Source organism: Mytilus edulis, chromosome 4 (genome assembly GCF_963676685.1).
Source record: "Mytilus edulis chromosome 4, xbMytEdul2.2, whole genome shotgun sequence".
Lineage (NCBI taxonomy): Eukaryota > Metazoa > Mollusca > Bivalvia > Mytilida > Mytilidae > Mytilus > Mytilus edulis.
Genome location: NC_092347.1, coordinates 27846179 through 27866453, shown reverse-complemented (window position 1 = coordinate 27866453; position 20275 = coordinate 27846179). Strand labels below are relative to the sequence as shown.

The window sequence follows — 20275 nt, the reverse complement described above, 5'->3', positions numbered from 1 at the left end:
ACCAGGACTTATTTAAATTTCTATTTAATAGATTATAGGTGTTTATATATTCTACATTGGCTAGAGGGCAAGAGGTGTAATTCAGATGTCACAAAACTTGTTTAATCCTGCAGCATTTTGAGCCTGTTTCAAGTCAGTAATTTTTATTTTTTGATATCGAAAAATGGTGTGGTTTTCATGTTTGTTCATCTCTTGTATTTTCAACATGTACAAGCAGTGTCCATTTCCTCGTCAAACATGTCATAGAAGTTGCATGTTCGGAGCCTGCTCAAGCCAGACTTTTGATGGAAATTTCTCACATTGAAGACCCATTGAATGTTGGCCTAAGGGTTGTTTTAAACATTTTGATCAGTTTTTTTTTTTTACACATTCCCTATTTCTATACTTTATTGTATGTCAGATGAACATTTTATAAATTCTTCATATATAGCTAAGTTAAAATAATTAAAGAATAAAATTCTAATCAAGCATGTTTATTTCCTGTAAACAAGTGTAAACAAAATCATCAAAATCCAAAGTTAGCATCTTGGCCAAGTTCATGTTCAATATAAAATCAAATAAAAATATATATTTTCCCCCCAAAAAACCAAAACTAACAAATTTAAAGGACAAAGTTATATATCTTCAGCAAATTAGTCTTCCTGGATGCAGATGCTAGTAACTATATTATTAGCATATATGCAGTCTCATTTTTGGTAGAGCCAACATAAAAAAGTCTTCAAAGTTCATGTTCAATTTAAATTTAAATAAAAATAATTATTTTTTTCCAAAAAAAACAACAAAACTAACAAATTTAAAGGACAAAGTTATATCATATCTTCAGCAAATTAGTCTTCCTGGATGCAGATGCTAGTAACTATATTATTAGCATGTGTCACTCTAATTTTTGGTAGGGTCAACATGAAGTCTTCAAAGTCATCTGTCTGATTTACGAGGTCTTCTTTATGTATAGTGTGAAGGAATGATTTCAACTCGGTATCAAAAATGGTCAGTTTAGTTGATAGACTGCTGTCAGAATCATCTACTACATTTAATTTGCAAATAGTCATCAGTTTTAATGATTCATTTCTTTGCTTCATAGAACATGAAGTACATTTGGTTGTGATTTTACCCATGTCATTCTCCATTACATTTTTTGAGCATGATCCGCACTTGTAGGTTTTATTGAGTAAAACTTGATGGATGTTTCCAATAACTGTTGTCGGTAATTTGATATGAAGCAGGTTTGTTGTTATATTTTCCATAGGTGGAATATGCTTTATAACTGTCCTTGTTGTCGCTGATAGTTTTATATTGTCTTGAAAAATTCTGGTAGACACATTTTTGAAATTATAGCATTCATTTCTTTGAACACAATCAATTTGCTCATTCCATAGCACCAATGGCATGGCTGAAGTGCTATCTGCAATAACAAATTCCTTCTTTTCTTTCGAAGTTCCATAAACATCAACTGTTTCTTGTTCAGCATACACACCCGTAACCTTAGCAGAAACAGAGACCTGAAGAAAAAGAAGACATCATAAATATATATTACAAAAGCACTAAATGTAATATTCAGTATTTGATAATGAAGTTTTATATCTACATATTATGATATTGCAGGTGTTGGAACAACTTGAATGACCGATGTCAAGTACATGGACCATAATTCAACAAAAATTCAGTCAAGCGGAATGTAGCGTAAACTCAATCTGAATATCATCAATGTTGACTCACTTTTGTCTTAATATAAATCATCTAAATGGTTGATGATATAATTATTATCATTTTACAAAAATCTTTACAAGTATAAATTCATGAGCTACATACGGAGAATTTATTGCATGTAATGTATAGTACTAGTATACACTTTTATAATTTTACGTCTATCACTAAGTCATTAGTAATTATACAAGTCAAATGATTAATTTTTAAGAAGGATATTATTTTACGCGAGATTATACATTCTAGCTTTTTGGATTGACGATTTTTAGTAAGTGTGGCACGTGAAAGTTGTATTATTGTGGTGTGAAAATAGGAAATGAAGTCTAGGGGGGCTCAATAGGGGGGGGGTTCTGATGCCAGATCCTGCTGGTTGTTATGTTTGATTTCTGTATTCAGTTTACACTATGTATGTAAGCAATTCGTTCTTTTTTGTAATTTATTAAAGTCCAGCTAGACTTTATTTCCGGTTTTCACAGCACAATAATACAACTTTCACGTGTCACGTTTACAAAATATCTTCAAATCGTCACGCTTGGGACGCCAATAAGACCCACTTTGCAGACAGGGCAACATTCAATTTTCATTCTTAACTAGAATGAAATATGATACAGGTATTTATAATACAAGTACTACAATGGGGAACAGTAGTAGTGTCAACCCTGTGATTACGACCCGTGTACATAGCAAAATCCTAAATACAGCGTTTGGTGGTGCGCCTGTCAGATGCGGAACGTACAGATAAGTTAATAGGTAACAGGTGAAACCAGATGCTCCGCAGGGCGTAGCTTTATACGACCGCAGAGGTTGAACCCTGAACGGTTAGGGCAAGTATGGACACAACATTCAAGCTGGATTCAGCTCTAAATTTGGATTGTGATTAAATAGTTGACACAGCATAGGTTTCTGACACAGAATGAATGTGTTCTAATGAACTTAAAATTTTTGTTTCTCTTAGAGCAATTCACTATGCTGTTGAATATTAATCCTCTCAAAAAAATGTTTGAAGAAATTTTCTTTTTTATTTATGAAATTTCAAATGAGAAAAATTGAACCCAATTTTTTTAATCACATCCCCCTTTCCCTTATTCCAAAACTAATCTCAATTAAAATTTCTAATGGAGTTTGCAACAATAACTACTCATTTAAATACATCATAAAATATTAAGATGTAAAAAAACTGCTTGTTATCACTGAATGGTAAAGATTATTTTAATTTATCAGTTGGTAGTAAATAGTGAATATACATTGTATATTGTATATAACAAAGATTTAAGTTGATTCTGGACAAAGAAAGATAACTCCAATTAAAAAAAAATCTTGCTATTGCACAATATTTTGCAATTAGATATTTCTTGCTTACTATTCTGGACAAAGAAAGATAACTCTAATTAAAACAAAATTTGATATTTCACAATATTGTGCAATTAGATATTTCTTGCCATTGCCCAATACTGTGCAATTGAAAAGACTTGCTATTACACAATACTTAATATAATAATTTTAGATCCTGATTTGGACCAACTTGAAAACTGGGCCCATAATAAAAAATCTAAGAACATTTTTGGATTCAGCATATCAAAGAACTTCAAGATTTCAATTTTTGTTAAAATCAGACTAAGTTTAATTTTGGACCCTTTGGACTTAAGTGTAGACCAATTTGAAAACAGGACCAAAAATGAAGAATCTACATACACAGTTAGATTTGGAATATCAAAGAACCCCATTTATTCAATTTTTGATGAAATCAAACAAAGTTTAATTTTGGACCCCGATTTGGACCAACTTGAAAACTGGGCCAATAATCAAGAATCTAAGTACATTTTTAGATTCAGCATATCAAAGAACCTAACTGATTCATTTTTTGTCAAAATCAAACTAAGTTTAATTTTGGACCCTTTGGACCTTAATGAAGACCAATTTGAAAACGGGACCAAAAGTTAAGAATCTACATACACAGTCATGACAGTTAGATTCAGCATATCAAAGAACCCCAATTATTCAATTTTGATGAAATCAAACAAAAGTTTAATTTTGGACCCTTTGGGCCCCTTATGATGTTGGGACCAAAACTCCCAAAATCAAACCCAACCTTTCTTTTATGGTCATAAACCTTGTGTTTAAATTTCATAGATTTCTATTTACTTATACTAACGTTATGGTGCGAAAACCAAGAAAAATGCTTATTTGGGTCCCTTTTTGGCCCCTAATTCCTAAACTGTTGGGAACTAAACTCCCAAAATCAATACCAACCTTCCTTTTGTAGTCATTAACATTGTGTTTAAATTTCATTGATTTCTATTTACTTAAACTAATGTTATTGTGCGAAAACCAAGAATAATGCTTATTTGGGCCCTTTTTTGGCCCCTAATTCCTAAACTGTTGAGACCAAAACTCCCAAAATCAATCCCAACCGTTCTTTTGTGGTCATAAACCTTGTGTCAAAATTTCATAGATTTCTATTAACTTAAACTAAAGTTATAGTGCGAAAACCAAGAAAATGCTTATTTGGGCCCTTTTTGGCCCCTAATTCCTAAAATGTTGGGACCAAAACTCCCAAAATCAATACCAACCTTCCTTTTGTGGTCATAAACCTTGTGTTAAAATTTCATAGATTTCCATTCACTTTTACTAAAGTTAGAGTGCGAAAACTAAAAGTATTCGGACGCCGGACGACGACGACGACGACGACGCAGACGCCAACGTGATAGCAATATACGACGAAAATTTTTTCAAAATTTGCGGTCGTATAATTACTATTGGTATCGGTATCGGATTTGTCCCAGAACTTCTTAATTATTGGCAATATTAATTATGTGGAAAACAAAAGGGTCTGTAGTGGTGTAATTTTTAATCAACAGCATTGTACTATATTAGTAATATGTAAAGTTGAATTCTTTGATTCATCATTTTAACGTGATGACGGCTGACAAATTGGACCTCGTAATTTTAGTATTATAGATGTATATCCCAGAGATGACTTTTTACATTATGGTGGACCCCTGTTTCAATTTATTGAATTATTGAGTTTAATTGGTTGTTCCGGTGTGTTAGGTTGTTCATATTATAGTTATTCGTGCCAACAATATAATAGTTTTTGTTTGTTTTAGGTTTTGTCCATTTAAGCCAAGATGTTTGTTTTTATTATGAGCTTATAGTTGGGTTTTTTTTAAGGTTATAAATGTTTTTTTTTTTATTGAAATTGGGAATACACTTCATTCACCAAAGTCACACAATTTCAATTAATCAATGACAGCATCAATGTAAAATGTTTATACTTTTAAAAAAAATATGGGAGCAACCAGAGGGGTTACAATATGAAAAGGGGGTCATTAACCACATTTTTTTATTCAAATGCATTGATTGTCCAAAAAAAGTGGGGTTCCAACCCCAGAATCCCCCCCCCCCCTTTCTGGATGTATATGTGTTTCCCTTCAAAATCAAACACTACCTCTACAAGGTGTGGGCAAGATCTGCACTTGCAATATTTTTTTCTTTATCAACTTGGGGATCATAATGTGTTAGGAAAAAAAACAATAACCCAACCTTGAGGTCAAATGGTCCTGTTTTAATATGCAGTACATACCGTTTGATGTGATATCTTTAACTCATCCAGATTTGAAACATTGTCGTCGAAATCTAACTTTCGTCTTTTGAATGGAAGCTTGTCCACGATGTTCAGGTTCGAAAATCTAGAGACTTTAATGTCTATTTTCCCAGTTTCAGATACAGATGGAACCATGGCTATGTTGGTAAGTTTTAGCGGAGATTTCATTTTCTCTGCATTTGTGAAAGCACTCAGCTTGTCCGGCGAGAAACACACAAGTCTATGAAATTCATCTCTGTTCTGTAGGGTTGCGTTGAAATATCTTGTATTATTTTTACTTGTCTTTATCGGCGAAATGTCATGCAAATAACCAACAATTTCCTCTGATGAAGATGTAGATGGATTAGGACGCTTAGCCATATTCAGTTGTAAATGAGCGTTTCTGTGAAAACCCCGCGAATTTCCGCATACCTTCGGGTTTTTACCTTTACTTCTACAAGATATAAACAAGGTAAAACCCCGAAGAGATGCAAAAGTTTTCGCGGTTTTTTACAGGAAATCAATAAGTTTTATCTTAATACCAAACACAAAAAAATGACAACAAAGTCCAATTATACATTGAAATTGGAGTGAAAATATACCATATAAAATAACCTAAATAGTACATGCTTCAAAATTTGTCGAATTTCTTATTAAAAAAAAGAGTAATCATTATGTTAAAACCATGAAAATTGGAGTAATCTGTATAATTCACAATTGTTTTCAGCAGTTTCAACTTTGCTTACAATTTGGCTATTAGGCAGCAACCATTTGATTTTCTGGGGGGGGGCTATGGTTTTTTTTTTCTGTACAAACTTTTTTTTCCGCCTGTGGCGAAAAACAATCTATTTTTTCGCGACAAGTCGAAAACAATTTTTTTCTTTCAATTTTAGCATTACATATAGTGGCAGCTGAGGGTGAAACAAACAATTTTTTTTTCTCAGAATCAAAAACAAATTATTTTTTTCTCCTAAAACTGGAAACAAACTTTTTTTTCCAAAAAAAACCATAGCCCCCCCCCCCCCCCCCCCCCCCCAGAAAATCAAATGGTTGCTGCCTTATGATATTACAATATCATTAATGTTGACTAATAATTATTCTTAAAAGCAAATGTTTACAAGAAATGTTTAATAATTAATGTTTTACAGGCCCGTAGCCAGGAATTTTCAAAGGGGGGTTCCTTTGACTCACAAACTCGAGCTTAACAGTCACAATTCGAACAGAACATCGACTTTAACAGTGCTTATTTGTTTTCAAGGCGGGGTTCGTCCAAACCCCCGAACCCCCCTGGCTACGGGTATGTTTTATGAATGTTTATTAGACGTCAATCAAATATAAGCAAACAGAAAGTTGAGTAGAACAACAGTACATATATATGCAAAAAAAAAAATAATCAATATTCAACTATTTTGATGAATTAATGATTTACACATTTTGATAAACTTGTTCTTGTTCTAACAGCTAAAATCATAATAAGAGACCAAAAATAGTCAGATTTAATCATTTTTTAAAGAGAATTATCAATGTAAATGAATATTAGAGAAAATAGATATACAGATAAATTTGGTATTATAAAAGTAAATTGTACATTAACATGATAACTGCATAGTGAATAAACTTTTCTCTAACTCTATGGAAATATATCCCTTTCCGAACCCATTGTATAAAAAAAAATAATCAACATGTGGTTGCCAGTGATCTCAGATGATTGGCTGAGTCAAAGGGTCATAACCTTTCTCAGCTCCCTGAAATTTTCAAAATATTCTAACAGGTGTTAAAGTAATTGACAACTTCCTGGAAAGTGGAAGGTACTCGAAAGGGATTTTATTCTAGAATAAAGGAAAATGTATCTTTTAATCAGTAGAGAAACAAATTATTACATAGTAACGCATGGATTATCGGATTTATCCAATCTCTATAGTTAAATTATAAATTTTTAAGTCCTTGCCAAGGTTCGGACTTTAAAATTTGATAATTTCACTATCTCGATTGGATAAATCCAATAATCCACTTGAATCAATGTAATAATCTATATGTATATATATAGTGAACAAAAGAATTGAAGAAATCAAGTAATCTACAATGTATAAAAAAAATTACAATGGATATATGCATGTAATTATAGTGTTTATTATACATAATTGATAGAAGTGACATTAAGGATTTTAAAAACATTCAGAATCATGTTGATGATTTAGCCATGGTTCATCAAACAGAATGTTAAAATATTGTAGGAAGAGAAATGTGAAATTAAACTTGTGGCCTTCAAAACTCTTTTATTTTATATATACATGTATATTAACAATTTTTTTTTGAAAGTGTACAAAAATGAAAATTTTAAGCATATATATAACATATATAAGTGTAAAAATTGCACCATGGTACTAGTAGTTGTGCAAACTTTTAGACTTACATAATTGTTTTTTTTTATCTGCACAGTACCTTATATCGTAGACGATCCAGTAAAAATTAAATAATAAATTTGCTGGTAGGAACTTTTTATAGACTTACATGTAGATATATGCAAGTCTATAAAAAGGTCCAAACAGAAAAAAATATATATAAAAACAATGATTGTAGTTAATATCAGGAGTGTTCACATACAAAGTGCATGGAACTCTCCACTGATACATTGAACAGATGCTAAAATTTATAGTCTCCAATCGTTACAGACTTGAAATTAATAGGTTGAATAATCAGCAAGCGTTCTGCTTTATGGAATTCAAAGTAACACACTTTCAAATTCCTTTTCCTCTTCTACCCTTAATCTAGTGTAGCTCTCTCCTTTATACAGGTAATACTAGATAAAAGGAGTCGTGAATGCCACTATTTTAAAGAACTCATTTCTATTCCTACTTGTGAAAAGACAAATTTGTTGATGGTGGAAACCTTTTTTTCCTTTAAAACCACCCCGTGCACATTTGAGGTTGCATTTTAAGCAACCTTAAATGTGCCAAACCTTTTCAGCAAGTTTAATTTTCAACGTTTCAAAGAAAGCTGGTTTTGGTACATACAATAATCATTACACTGAATCATTGTGTTTCAATGGCCACATATATTACTTTATGATCTGACCAAAAGCAATTAAGAACATCTGATTCAAAGTGTATCTTACTATCAAAATTTAGGAAAATTAAGTCCAACAATGTGCCATAGGATGTAGTAGCTTTAGACACAATTTGTGAACAACAGAATGTATCTCTCATGAACTTTAAAAAAGAAGTGTTTCCAATGTTTAAATCAATATTAAAGTCCCCCATTATGATAATTTTTGGATGTCTTAAATACACATCAGGAAGAAGGTGTGCAAGGAAAATATCTTTCAGTTGTTGCAATTTGCAGTTTGGTGCTTTGTAAACAAAGATAACCTGAAAAAGACCTTTGCTGGATGATATTATGTCTGCTATTATAAACTCTAAAGTTGGAGTTGAGTAAGTGAATGTATTGTGAAGAACACAATCAGTACGATAATATAATACCAATCCATGCGGTGGTCTTGTATTTAAGTTTGTTTGCTTTTGGTCTAGGCGTACTGGTGGTTCAAAACCAGGTACATAAAAATCCTCATTTACATCTGTTGAAATAAGCCTTGATTCAGCAATACCAATAACATCAGCATCCAAGATGTTAGGGTCTGATTTGAGATCATCAAAATGAGCATGCAATGACCTTGAGTTATTGAAGACTACTTTAAAATAGTTACTTGATAAGTTATACAATGGCTTAAAGCACAACTGTAGAGTCGCATCTGTCCTTAGTCTGTGTAATTCTTGTCTAACACATTCTGCTACAGCTATTGCTCCTTGATTAAGATCTAATATCTGTAATCCAGATAAAGATGTTACTCTGCTTAGTGCTACATAGTGAATATGTGGTATTTTCCCTTTGCGCTTTGATTTCAGACTAACAACAACTTCATGTAATGTATCTCCTTGTGATTTATGAATTGTTTTTCCGGCAGCTGGACGAAGAGGAAACTGAATTCTTTCGAAGGTCTTATATTTAAAAGAAAATGACCTTTTAATGTCAAACATTGGAGTCCATTTTTTTTCAATATCTTTTCCATACAAGTGTGAATATTTTCTTCTATTGTTAGCACCAATTTTGGCATCCTCAAACTTAACCCATATGATACTTGGTCTTAAAGATGTAGTTTTGCACTCAATCAATTTAAGTTCACAAGTTGAACCATTTGTGAGACCATCAATGACTTCAATATTAGCTGTAAGATCATATTTCATTCCAATAGCTAATACTACTTCTTTTGCAAGATTGGCTGTTTCAGACTGTTTTTCTGGTAAAGAACTAAGTAACTTTGTTTTTACAGATGCTGGTAAATCCCCGCAAACTGTGTCAACTGCTTTAACTCTAACCTTTTGTGAGCATAATTTAGATATGTATTGCAAATTGAAATTATCCACTAAAGCATTTTCAACAAACAAATGAGTAGCATTAGTTCTGTATGTTGGATCACTACTTGAAACAGTTCTGGTACTTAAAACTGCAAAGTCATTTTCAGTTAGCTGATTTTGTCTCAACCTATTTAGTAACTGAGCAAATTCTAAATCATCTTTTTGTCTCATTATTTCAGTGAGTTCATGAAAAGAAAATAATATTTTCCAGTAATTAGGTGCTAATGCTGTTAAACCTTTGCTAAGATCATTGAAAATCCAACTGTCAAATACAGGTTGGAGTTGGAAAAAGTCACCAATAGTTATGATACTCACGCCACCAAATGAACAGTTACTACCCTTGATTTTTTTCAGCCGTGTCTCAAGCAAAGAGAACATTTTGTTACCAACCATGGAAATTTCATCAATCAAAATCAGAGACAAGTTTCTGTATTTTGTTCGGAGTGTATTGAGGACATCAGTGATTGTTCAAGACCTTTATTTGGTTGAATCTGGAACGCATTATGAATGGTCAGACCATTTATATTGTAGGCTGCTTTTCCAGTAGGAGCACAAAGAAGAATTCTTATATCGTCAGGGTCCTCGCCTTCAGTAGAACATAAGTGTCTGTGTAAAGCTTGAAAAATTGCTTTGACAACAACAGATTTCCCACATCCTGCTCCACCTGTCAAAAATGTATAAAATGGTTCATGTTTTGTTTTAACCCATGTGACAACATGTTGGAAAAATTCCCACTGTTTCTTATTCAAGGATCTAATCAATGCAAAATAATCACTCTCACTTATTCTGTTGGCATGATTTGTCAATTCTACTGTTCTTGCTTCTATTCCAACTTCACGGGACATATCATACAGTCTATGTTCTGTTGGTCTATCTGGATTGAAATGAACATATTGTTCTGATTCTGTTGGGCCTATTTCTGCATCTTCCATTTCTACTTGTTGGGTGGCAGGTGCTATTTGGTCATTCTCCTTACAATCATGTTCTGCCTCTTCTATAGCTTTCTCTAGATCTATTTCATTTGCTTCATATTGCTTAGCTTTTTTTTCTAATAGTCTTGACACAGTCAAGTACATCTTTTCATATGTTTCATGTTCACATTGCAAATCTGAAAGTTCATTTCTCCATGGATAAAATAACATTAAGCGTTCTCTGTAGAAGTTTTCAGAGTCAGTCTTGTAATTGTACTTAACATATCTTATCACCTTGGGTGTTTTTCTTTGGTATATTCTAATACCATTCTTCAGGGTTATGTTGATTTTGTTATTGTTTTCTTGTATAACATCTGCATTTTCCTCTTCATTTTCACTTTCAGATTCATTTTCCTGCTGTTCTGTTTCATGATCTGAGGACTCTGTTTTAGGATACTGCAATTCAAGCTGTGATACATAGTCCGCTAGACACCAGTTCTCCAGTTGTTTTGGTCTTCGCGAGTATCTTTTAATATCATTGTCTGATTCTATTTCAGTAGAGTCTGGGCCTAGTTTTTCTAAGGCTGATGATTGCTTTAGCAGGAAAGTTCTTTTGTCTCGTGGAGATGTATTAATGAATACAACTTGTCTTGTAGCTTTTGTTAAAGGCATCTGTAGTGTTAAGTATGTTGCTTCTTGTGCACTTGTTTCAACAGAATTTGAAAAGTAATTACCAATGTGCCTTACTTGATGCTTCAAGTCTAAATTTCCCTGTCTTGCTTCTTTTGCTGCTTGGTCTAGTAATGCACTCATACCTTTTTGTGACTTGCTTATGTATGAAACAATATACACTGCACATGCAAATGCATCTATAACAAACTGTAAATCATGATTTGCTTGCCAAGCTACCAACACAGTTTTTATGTAACCATTAACACGGACTTCAGATGGTTTACGTTTGAGAAAAACTTTTGGACCACTCAAGTTGCTTCTAATGGCTTTTATGTAATTTTCATTATTCATTTGCAAAACATCATGCAAAAACATGTCATATGTCATTAGGTCTATATCTTCAGAATTATGAAGTGAATTAATTTCATTTTGTACTTCTTTAAATATAGCCTTGTACTTTTCTATGTCTTCATTTTCTTTCAAAGGCTCTAAAAGTACTGTTTCTTTCATAGGTGGGAGGGGAAAACCAAAACGACAAATTGGGTGACCTTTTTTTCTGCATGTTTTTGAATGCTTATGAACTTGCAAGTTGACTAAGCTAGTATTATTTTCTGAAAGTGAACAGGAGACATATTTATCAATAAATGCTACTACATCTTCATTTGAATCACTTCCATATACTGGTGCATTTTCAATCCAAATCAAGATATGAATATGTGGTGAACCTCTCTGTTGAAATTCAACCCTATAAAAATAATCTGTCAATTTCCCAATAGGATCATGATCACTTTTCAAAACCAAGTTAATAAACTGTTGGACACGATAATCGAAATATCTTGAGCATGTCACAGGGTCTTTCTGAACAAGTTTTGATTTCTGATTCCAATTCATTTCTTTCAATTCACTGTCAGTATACTCTTTGCCATCATTTAACTTGCCTAGAATTCGTAACAAATCTTTCCAGTTAGTGTCTGCTGATGAAAGAGAGCCAAACCATGTTGGAAGACCCAATTGCCTGATCATTGCAAACAAATCTTTCTTCCTTTTTTCAAGGTATACTGGAGAATTTCTTAAACTTCTAAAGATATAATAACCTTCATCCAATCTTACAATATCATTTACAGTATTGGGATTCAGTACATCTTTTGCTGTCCATGTTTTTCCATCTGTTTTACACCTTCTGAGAGCAAGATTTACCTTATCACTTATATTTTTTAACTGAATTTTCTTCAACTTAAAAAATATGTTTGGTACAGACTGTGCTACTCTCCTATCCATGGACCTTAGTTCCCATTTAACAATATCAGTATAGTGAACAGAAACAGACCTCTCTTTGTTATCTGGCCTTCTTTGGCCACAAAATATAGTTGGAAAAGATAAGTACTCTGCATCAGGATCACTGTAGAGGCTTATTGGTCGCTGGCCTTCACCTGGAGCAAAAATTAAATTTGTATCACATGGTGGATTGTCATCTGGAATGTAATCTAACAGTGTATCTGTATTTCCAACTTGTGTTTCATTCTCATCTACTTCACTGAAGTGATCTGAGACCTCATCTGTATCATTTTGATCGTCAACATCCTCTTGTTCTGTATTATTGTTTTGATTTTGAGTTTCTTCTTCATTAAGTTTTGCTATTTCTGTAATCCAACCATCATTTATTTCTATTCCAGAAGACTTGTATAAGTCACTTGTCCTCATCAAATAATGTAATGCACAAATAACAGCAAATGGTCTTACATTTTCACTAAAATCACACTTTTTAAATACTAGTTTCTTTTTCAGTTTAACTGATATTGTGCCTGATTTCTCTATTGTATGTGGAAGTGAGTTTATTGTAGGTTGAACTTCAACAGGCACATTTACAACATTGCCTTTTACTGATAACTGTCCACCTCTAGGCAACTGTCGAATCTGCATAAAAGGAATTCTTAATGACAATAGTCTCTCTTCTAAGGGATACAAATTTAATTCTTTTGGTTTTTGAGGAAATCCCATTTTATTGGCAATTGAAAATCTAGGAATTTTTTTATTTTTAATTGCATAAAGACAAGTGTGGCATATCCATTCTATATCTTGTACAGATTTAAAATTAGTAAAACAATGAGACATGTTAGCAGGAGTATTCATTTTCAAAGTTTTTGCATTAACTACAGAATCACAGAACCAAGTTTGATGACATGAAGTACATATATATGTGGGACCTTCATTAATTTTTTGTTCAAAATTTCTTATACAAGCATCAAGGGTTATACCTTGAATTCTGTTTTTTTTTAATTCTTTTTCATGATCTGTAAAATCAGTGTTTTTTCTTTTAGTACTTTTGACTGACTGATTATAACTTCTATCTTTGTCGAGGTTTTTTCGTCTAGAAATCTGTTTTGCCAAACGCTCAGTCTCTAAATTTTCTGGATTTGACCTATGTTCTTGTTTTCTTTGGAAGTCTCGTTCTGACTCGTGTTTTTGATACATTTCATCTTGTCTTGCTATTTTTTTTTTCTGCTTCATTTCTTTTGACATTATTATTTTTTCTTACTTCTCTTTTAGCAACAAGTTCTTTCTTTTTAAAATCTTTATTCTTTCTAGCCTCTCTTTTAGAAAAAAGTTCCCTTTCTCTTTCTATTTTTCTTAAAACCAAATTATTTCTTTGAGACTTTTTTTTTTCGGTTTCAGCTTGTCTATATGTTTTATCCTTTCTAACCTCTCTTTTAGAAACAAGTTCTTTCTTTTTAAAATCTTTATTCTTTCTAGCCTCTCTTTTAGAAAAAAGTTCCCTTTCTCTCTCTATTTTTCTTAAAACCAAATTATTTCTTTGAGACTTTTTTTTTTTCTGTTTCAGCTTGTCTATATGTTTTATCCTTTCTAACCTCTCTTTTAGCAGCAAGTTCTTTTTTCTTAAAAACTTCATCCTTTCTTTTTTCTCTTTTAGTGACAAGTTCTTTCTTTTTTAAATCTGTTTCTTGTCTTGAATATCTTTTAGCTATTAATTCTTTTTGGCTGAATGTTTTATTTTTTCTTCTATTTTGCATGTAGTTTTTCATATATACAAATCTAGGTACTTTTGCAATAACTTGACTCTTTGACACAACTGGTTGATCGTCTTTTTCATTGCTAACAGAATATTCCCTGCCATAATATTCCACATACTGGTTAGCAATTTTACTTTGATTTGTGTTCCTTAACTTCTGATCTTTAAAATAGTTTTTGATCTGCTGGTTAAGAACTGTCTCTGTATCTTTATTACTGATGCCTACTGGGAGAAGTTCAAATTGTGAGTCTAAATCAATGTGTAAACTTGTGTAATATGCATATAAGTAACTAAGAAGGTCATGCAAGTCTTTAAATCCAATTAAGATACTTTGGCCAAATATTTCATATGCATTATTTAGTGTAGATTTAGAGTGGGAATGACTGTCAAAGAAATAGTATACTCCATCATAATAATTAACTGAAGAACATATAGCTCCAATCATAACGAGAAATTTGTCTGATATTTTTAATGAACTTTGAATTGCTTCTTGTAATGTAAGAAATCCAGTTAACTGCTTGCACTTTAAAGCTATACCTAAAAGAATCTCGTGTTTACTAATTGTAAAATGACCTTCAGGAATTTCTATCATGACTGGAATTTCATCAAAATTAAAAAGCATATTTTGAAATAATCCCTTGCATTTTAATTCTTGAACATGCTTTCTGTAAATTTTGTCTCCAGTGTGTAAAATGTAATCCAGATTAAGTGTGTTTGGATCAAAATTTAAAGTAGAAAGTGATAAGAAAACTAAGCAATTACAAGTACATTGGTTTCCCCTGCTTAAGTCAGAAAATTGTTTGTTATACTGGTCAAATGTTCCAAATTTAAGAAATTGTGCATTGAAACAACTTAAACTTGTTGACACTTCTTTTTCCAACTTCATTTCTGCTTGTTTATTTGTGTTCTGCTGCACATTAGTCTGGGTATTACTATGAGAATCTATCTTTGCATGATTATTATGATTTTTTTTATCTTGTTTTTTTGGCAAATTAGATTGAAAAGGAGTATTATCTATCCTTGTACACTGATTAGAATGTGCTAATAAGTTGTTCTGTAGGTCAGTTTTTTTAATTTTGCCATATGCTGTTTGTAATGGCTTGCTAGAGAGCTCTGAAAGTGTGTTGCTAGATGATTTTGCCAATGAATTGCTAGATAGTTTTGCTAATGAGTTTGCTAAAGGTTTGCTAGTTGAATTTGCTATTGAGTTTGTATGTGCATTTGCTAATTTTGAACAGTTGAATAGTGCCTTTTTTGTAGGGGGCGTACCCATGTTGTCATTTTGTGCCTTTTTTATAGGGGGCATACCCGTGTCATCAAATGGTGCCTTTTTTAAAGGGGGCATACCCATGTTGTCATTTTGTGCCTTTATTACAGGGGGCGTACCCATGTCGTCATGTGGTGCCTTTTTTATAGGGGGCGTACCCATGTCATTGTCAGTCGTTGAGCTTTTGTTATCATGGTTACTCTTCCCCTTCTTTGAAAGCCCTCTTCGCCAAAACTTCTTAAGTGGCATAGCTTTTCAAACTGAAATACATGTTGAAAACTTTTCTTTTTTTGCCTGTTTACCTTGTAAACGTAAAATAATAAGACAAGTTGCTGGTAAAAATTACATTCTGTAAATAATTCATCTAATAAATGCGCATTTATATACGCATGTACTAAATGAAGACCTTTGTGCAAGTTTTAACCTTTTTTATGTTTTCAATCAATGGGTTATTAAAAACAAAATAATGTATTCCATGATTTTAGATATAAACTATGTCTGCTCATTATTTCCACTTATGACTTTCAGGACATGTTGCCATTGGCAATGAACAATAATTATTTAACTCTTTACAACTCAACATGATCAGAGTGTTTTAATAAATATAGAAAGATGTGGTATGAGTGTCAATGAGACAACTCCTTATCCATGTCACAATTATAATAACAAGAATAAGTCCATAGTACACGGATGCCCCACTCGCATTATCATTTTCTATGTTCAGTGGAACATGAAATTGGGATCAAAAGTCTAATTTGGCAATTAAATTAGAAAGATCATATTATAGGGAAAATGTGTACTAAGTTTGAAGCTAATTGGACTTCAACTTCATCAAAAACTACCTTGACCATAAACTTTAACCTGAACGAACGAAGGGACAGATGGATGGAAGGACAGACGGACGGATGGAAGGACAGACGCACAGACCAGAAAACATAATGCCCCTCTACTATCGTACGTGGGGCATAAAAAGTAAACCGTTGTACAATGTAGGTCAAGGTATGATCTTCGAAACAGAGCCTAGGCCCACACCAAACAGCAGGCTACATGTATAAAAGGTCCCAACAATAACTTGTGAAAAACCATTCAAAGAGAAAAACGAACGATCTAATCTTTATAAAAAATGAGAAACTAGAAACACTTAAGAACCACATAAACACTTTAACAGACAACAACCACTGAACATCAGTGTTTATATCTCAATTGGTTTTGAAAATTTGGGCAGTGTCTAATTCTAGGATCATTTTCCATTTAATTGAAACATACAAAACGAGTATAAATTGAAAACAACATTCAAACCTATCATGCCTATGATTGTGTTGGATAAAAATGCAATTTTTATGTGTGTGCGTGTAAAGCAAGTTGCTTTGTAGAGGGGCCCAATTTCGATACAAACGATTCATATACATGTATAATGTCTAACTATCAATAAATATATATATCAAAGTTTCTAAGTAATATGGGGACGAAAAATTAATAAAAAAAAATCCCAAATTTCCCAAATTTTTCATTCTTCTAATGAACTCAAAATCGTCAACTTTTTTTTCAGTCTTTTTTATATCCCTGTAACTTTGCAGAAATCTACTTTGTTTTCCGTTTTTTTTTTTGCATGAGACTTTAAATAAAATATATATTTATCAGTGGAGTAAAACAAAAAGAAGGGACTCAATACAAATATTAATTTTTAATAATTGTTTCATAATGGAAAAACATTACCTGATGACAGTGTTTCTTTGTTTACATTGAATGTAACGACGTCATACCTTAAAAATATTATCACAACTAAAATCCCTAACAACTGAATCAAAATCGGAAACATTACGGTATTTCCGTTTCTTTTTTCACATGTTTGAATTAAAAAAAAAACATACAGACTTCCTCCCCATTCACACTCACAGGTTATGCCTGCCTCATATTACGTACATCAAGGATTTGTATAGTGCAAATCCTTGATGTAAGTAATATGAGGCAGGCATATATTTTTTTTACTATACAAATCCTTGAGTACATGTATACAGCTAAAAAAAAATCATTGGACATATTGATTTACAGATCTCATTGAACATTCCAGTTCTTTTTCAACACAATGTCACCACACAAGTTGTTTTTTACACCACATATCAATTATCTACTTGATTGAAAACCTTTTATTTTTATTATAGACTTTAATTTCGTCAGGAGGCAGTGAAGAGTTTTTGAACCACAACCGGCACAAGTAAATTTTATATGTTAATTTATCTGTCACTGTATGATTACAGGATATCATTTATCTTTTGCACATTTATATCTGGAACACCCATGTTTATTAGATGAACATTTTGCTTATGTTCCCATGTATATATATAGAATAACAGTGAAACATGTTAAAATCACGTTTTCTTACAAAATAAGACAAATCTCCCAAAGTAATCTTTTTAAATGAAGAGTTCCGGTTTATCTTAATACCACTTTGTATCTAAATACCGCAAAAATAAAATAAACAACAAAGTACAATTTGTACACTCAAATTAGACATGAAAATATACTATAAACTAAATAGTATATGCTTCAATATTTAAAGAATTACTCATTAAATAGAATAGTCTTAAAGTTATGTAAAAATTAAATAACAAAAGTACCAAACTCTGAAGAAAATTCAAAATGGAAAGTCAGAGTGTAATCCAATTGGAAAATGAAAATCTCAAACTCATCAAAGGAATGGATAAAAACTGTCATATTTCTGACTTGGTATAAGCATTTGCTGATGTAAAAAAGTACGGATGAAACCTGAATGGTACATTTGATATGAAAAGAAGTACTCCTTTGTACTAAAAAAATAGTACCGTTAAAAGTTATTTAATAAGGTATAGGTCTACAATGGTTCACAATAATTGAATAATGCAAAGGGTGATCCAGCGGGGCCCCTTTTGTGGGGAAAATTTGGTTGATTATATAGGGAATCAATGAAGCATGACTGGAGCATTGTAGACCTATACCTTATTAAATAACTTTTAACGGTACTATTTTTTTAGTACAAAGGAGTACTTCTTTTCATATCAATTGTACCATTCAGGTTTCATCCGTACTTTTTTACATAAGCAAATGCTTATACCAAGTCAGAAATATGACTGTTTCTATCCATTCCTTTGATGAGTTTGAGATTTTCATTTTCCAATTGGATTACACTCTGACTTTCCATTTTGAATTTTCTTCAGAGTTTGGTACTTTTGTTATTTAATTTTTACATAACTTTACAGCACATTTCAGTCAGTATGTAGCTAATGGTAATATTTTTTGTTAGCTTGCTTGTTCTATTCTTTTCTATTCAGTGGTTCTCTAAGAGAAGTCATTTGTATGCATTTCCCATAGGGTCCTATGTTAAACTAAGTCCCCCGCTGACGGCCATCTTGGATACTGGATCGGCTACAAAGTAACAACACTTGGTCAGCACCACATTAGGAACATTCATGCCATGTTTAATTTCATTCCATTCAGTGGTTCTCTAAAAGAAGTCATTTGCATGCATTTCCCATAGGGTCCTATGTTAAACTATGTCCCCCGCTTGCGGCCATCTTGGATGATGGATCGGCTACAAAGTAACAACACTTGGTCAGCACTTCATAAGGAACATTCATGCCATGTTTGGTTTTATTCCATTCAGTGGTTCTCTAAAAGAAGTCATTTGTATGCATTTCCCATAGGGTCCTATGTTAAACTAAGTCCTCCGCTGGCGGCCATCTTGGATAATAGATCGGCTACAAAGTAACAACACTTGGTCAGCACCACATTAGGAACATTCATGCCATGTTTGATTTCATTCCATTCAGTAGTTCTCTAAAAGAAGTCATTTGTATGCATTTCCCATAGGGTCCTTTGTTAAACTAAGTCCCCCGCTGGCGGCCATCTTGGATGATGGATTGGCTACAAAGTAACAACACTTGGTCAGCACCTCATAAGGAACATTCATGCCATGTTTGGTTTCATTCCATTCAGTGGTTCTCTAGAAGAAGTTCAAAATGTAAAAAGTTAACGACGACGACGACGGACGACGACGGACGACGACGGACGACGGACGCCAAGTGGTGAGAAAAGCTCACTTGGCCCTTCGGGCCAGGTGAGCTAAAAACCAATTGGAACAAAGATTTTCTATTTAACTGAAGCATATTTGACGTTTTTGTCATTTTCGACTAGCATATCGATGTACCTAAAATATAACGATGATGCTCTTAGTTTTGATTACTTCTATAAATTTTAATAATAGGAGCTCGATATGTGTACTTTCGCTTATCAACTAGGAAAATTCCAAGAACCTTACTAACAAGAAAACTTTGCATTATCATTGCAGTTTTATTTATTTATATGTTGTGATTAGAACAAGTCAAACATCTTTTAAAAACAAGAAAATGTAGACACTTATTGAACGAGTCCTTTCTTTTGTTATCATTTACCCCATTAGGTTGTCAAACGCCTAGTGATTTACCGTTATATTGGGGACTGAACGATTGCCAGTATTAAAATGGTCCTATCGTTCTATTTGTATGCATAAATAAAATCACTAATTATATCTGAGAATTCTAAAGTAGTCTCATATTATATGCATGAATTATTCAAACCTTTCAAAAACGAATTTTCGACCGGAAATGTTTAGTTCCATTGGCATATTTTAATATGTTTCCTGATGACTGAATCTTGTTCGTTATTGGAGTTGTTATATATAAC

The 20275-nt window shown here is 32.5% G+C and overlaps 3 protein-coding genes across 3 annotated transcripts; all 3 read right to left on the bottom strand.

Moving 5' to 3' along the window:
• Positions 1–373: 373 nt before the first annotated feature.
• Positions 374–6040, bottom strand: LOC139519323 (uncharacterized). The gene is made up of 2 exons (XM_071311312.1): positions 5288–6040; positions 374–1499 (listed from the first exon to the last, which is right to left on the bottom strand). The coding sequence occupies exons 1-2, from the start codon at positions 5666–5668 to the stop codon at positions 828–830; spliced, it is 1053 nt and encodes a 350-aa protein (XP_071167413.1). The 5' UTR covers positions 5669–6040; the 3' UTR covers positions 374–827.
• Positions 6041–8068: 2028 nt separating this feature from the next.
• On the bottom strand, positions 8069–10092 carry LOC139519322 (uncharacterized). The gene has a single exon (XM_071311311.1). It carries the CDS (start codon positions 10090–10092, stop codon positions 8320–8322), a length of 1773 nt encoding a protein of 590 aa, XP_071167412.1. The 3' UTR covers positions 8069–8319.
• Positions 10093–10112: 20 nt separating this feature from the next.
• LOC139519321 (uncharacterized) lies at positions 10113–14107 on the bottom strand. Its single transcript, XM_071311310.1, has 2 exons — positions 13984–14107; positions 10113–13869 (listed from the first exon to the last, which is right to left on the bottom strand). The coding sequence occupies exon 2, from the start codon at positions 13800–13802 to the stop codon at positions 10113–10115; it is 3690 nt and encodes a 1229-aa protein (XP_071167411.1). The 5' UTR covers positions 13803–13869; positions 13984–14107.
• Positions 14108–20275: the final 6168 nt, after the last annotated feature.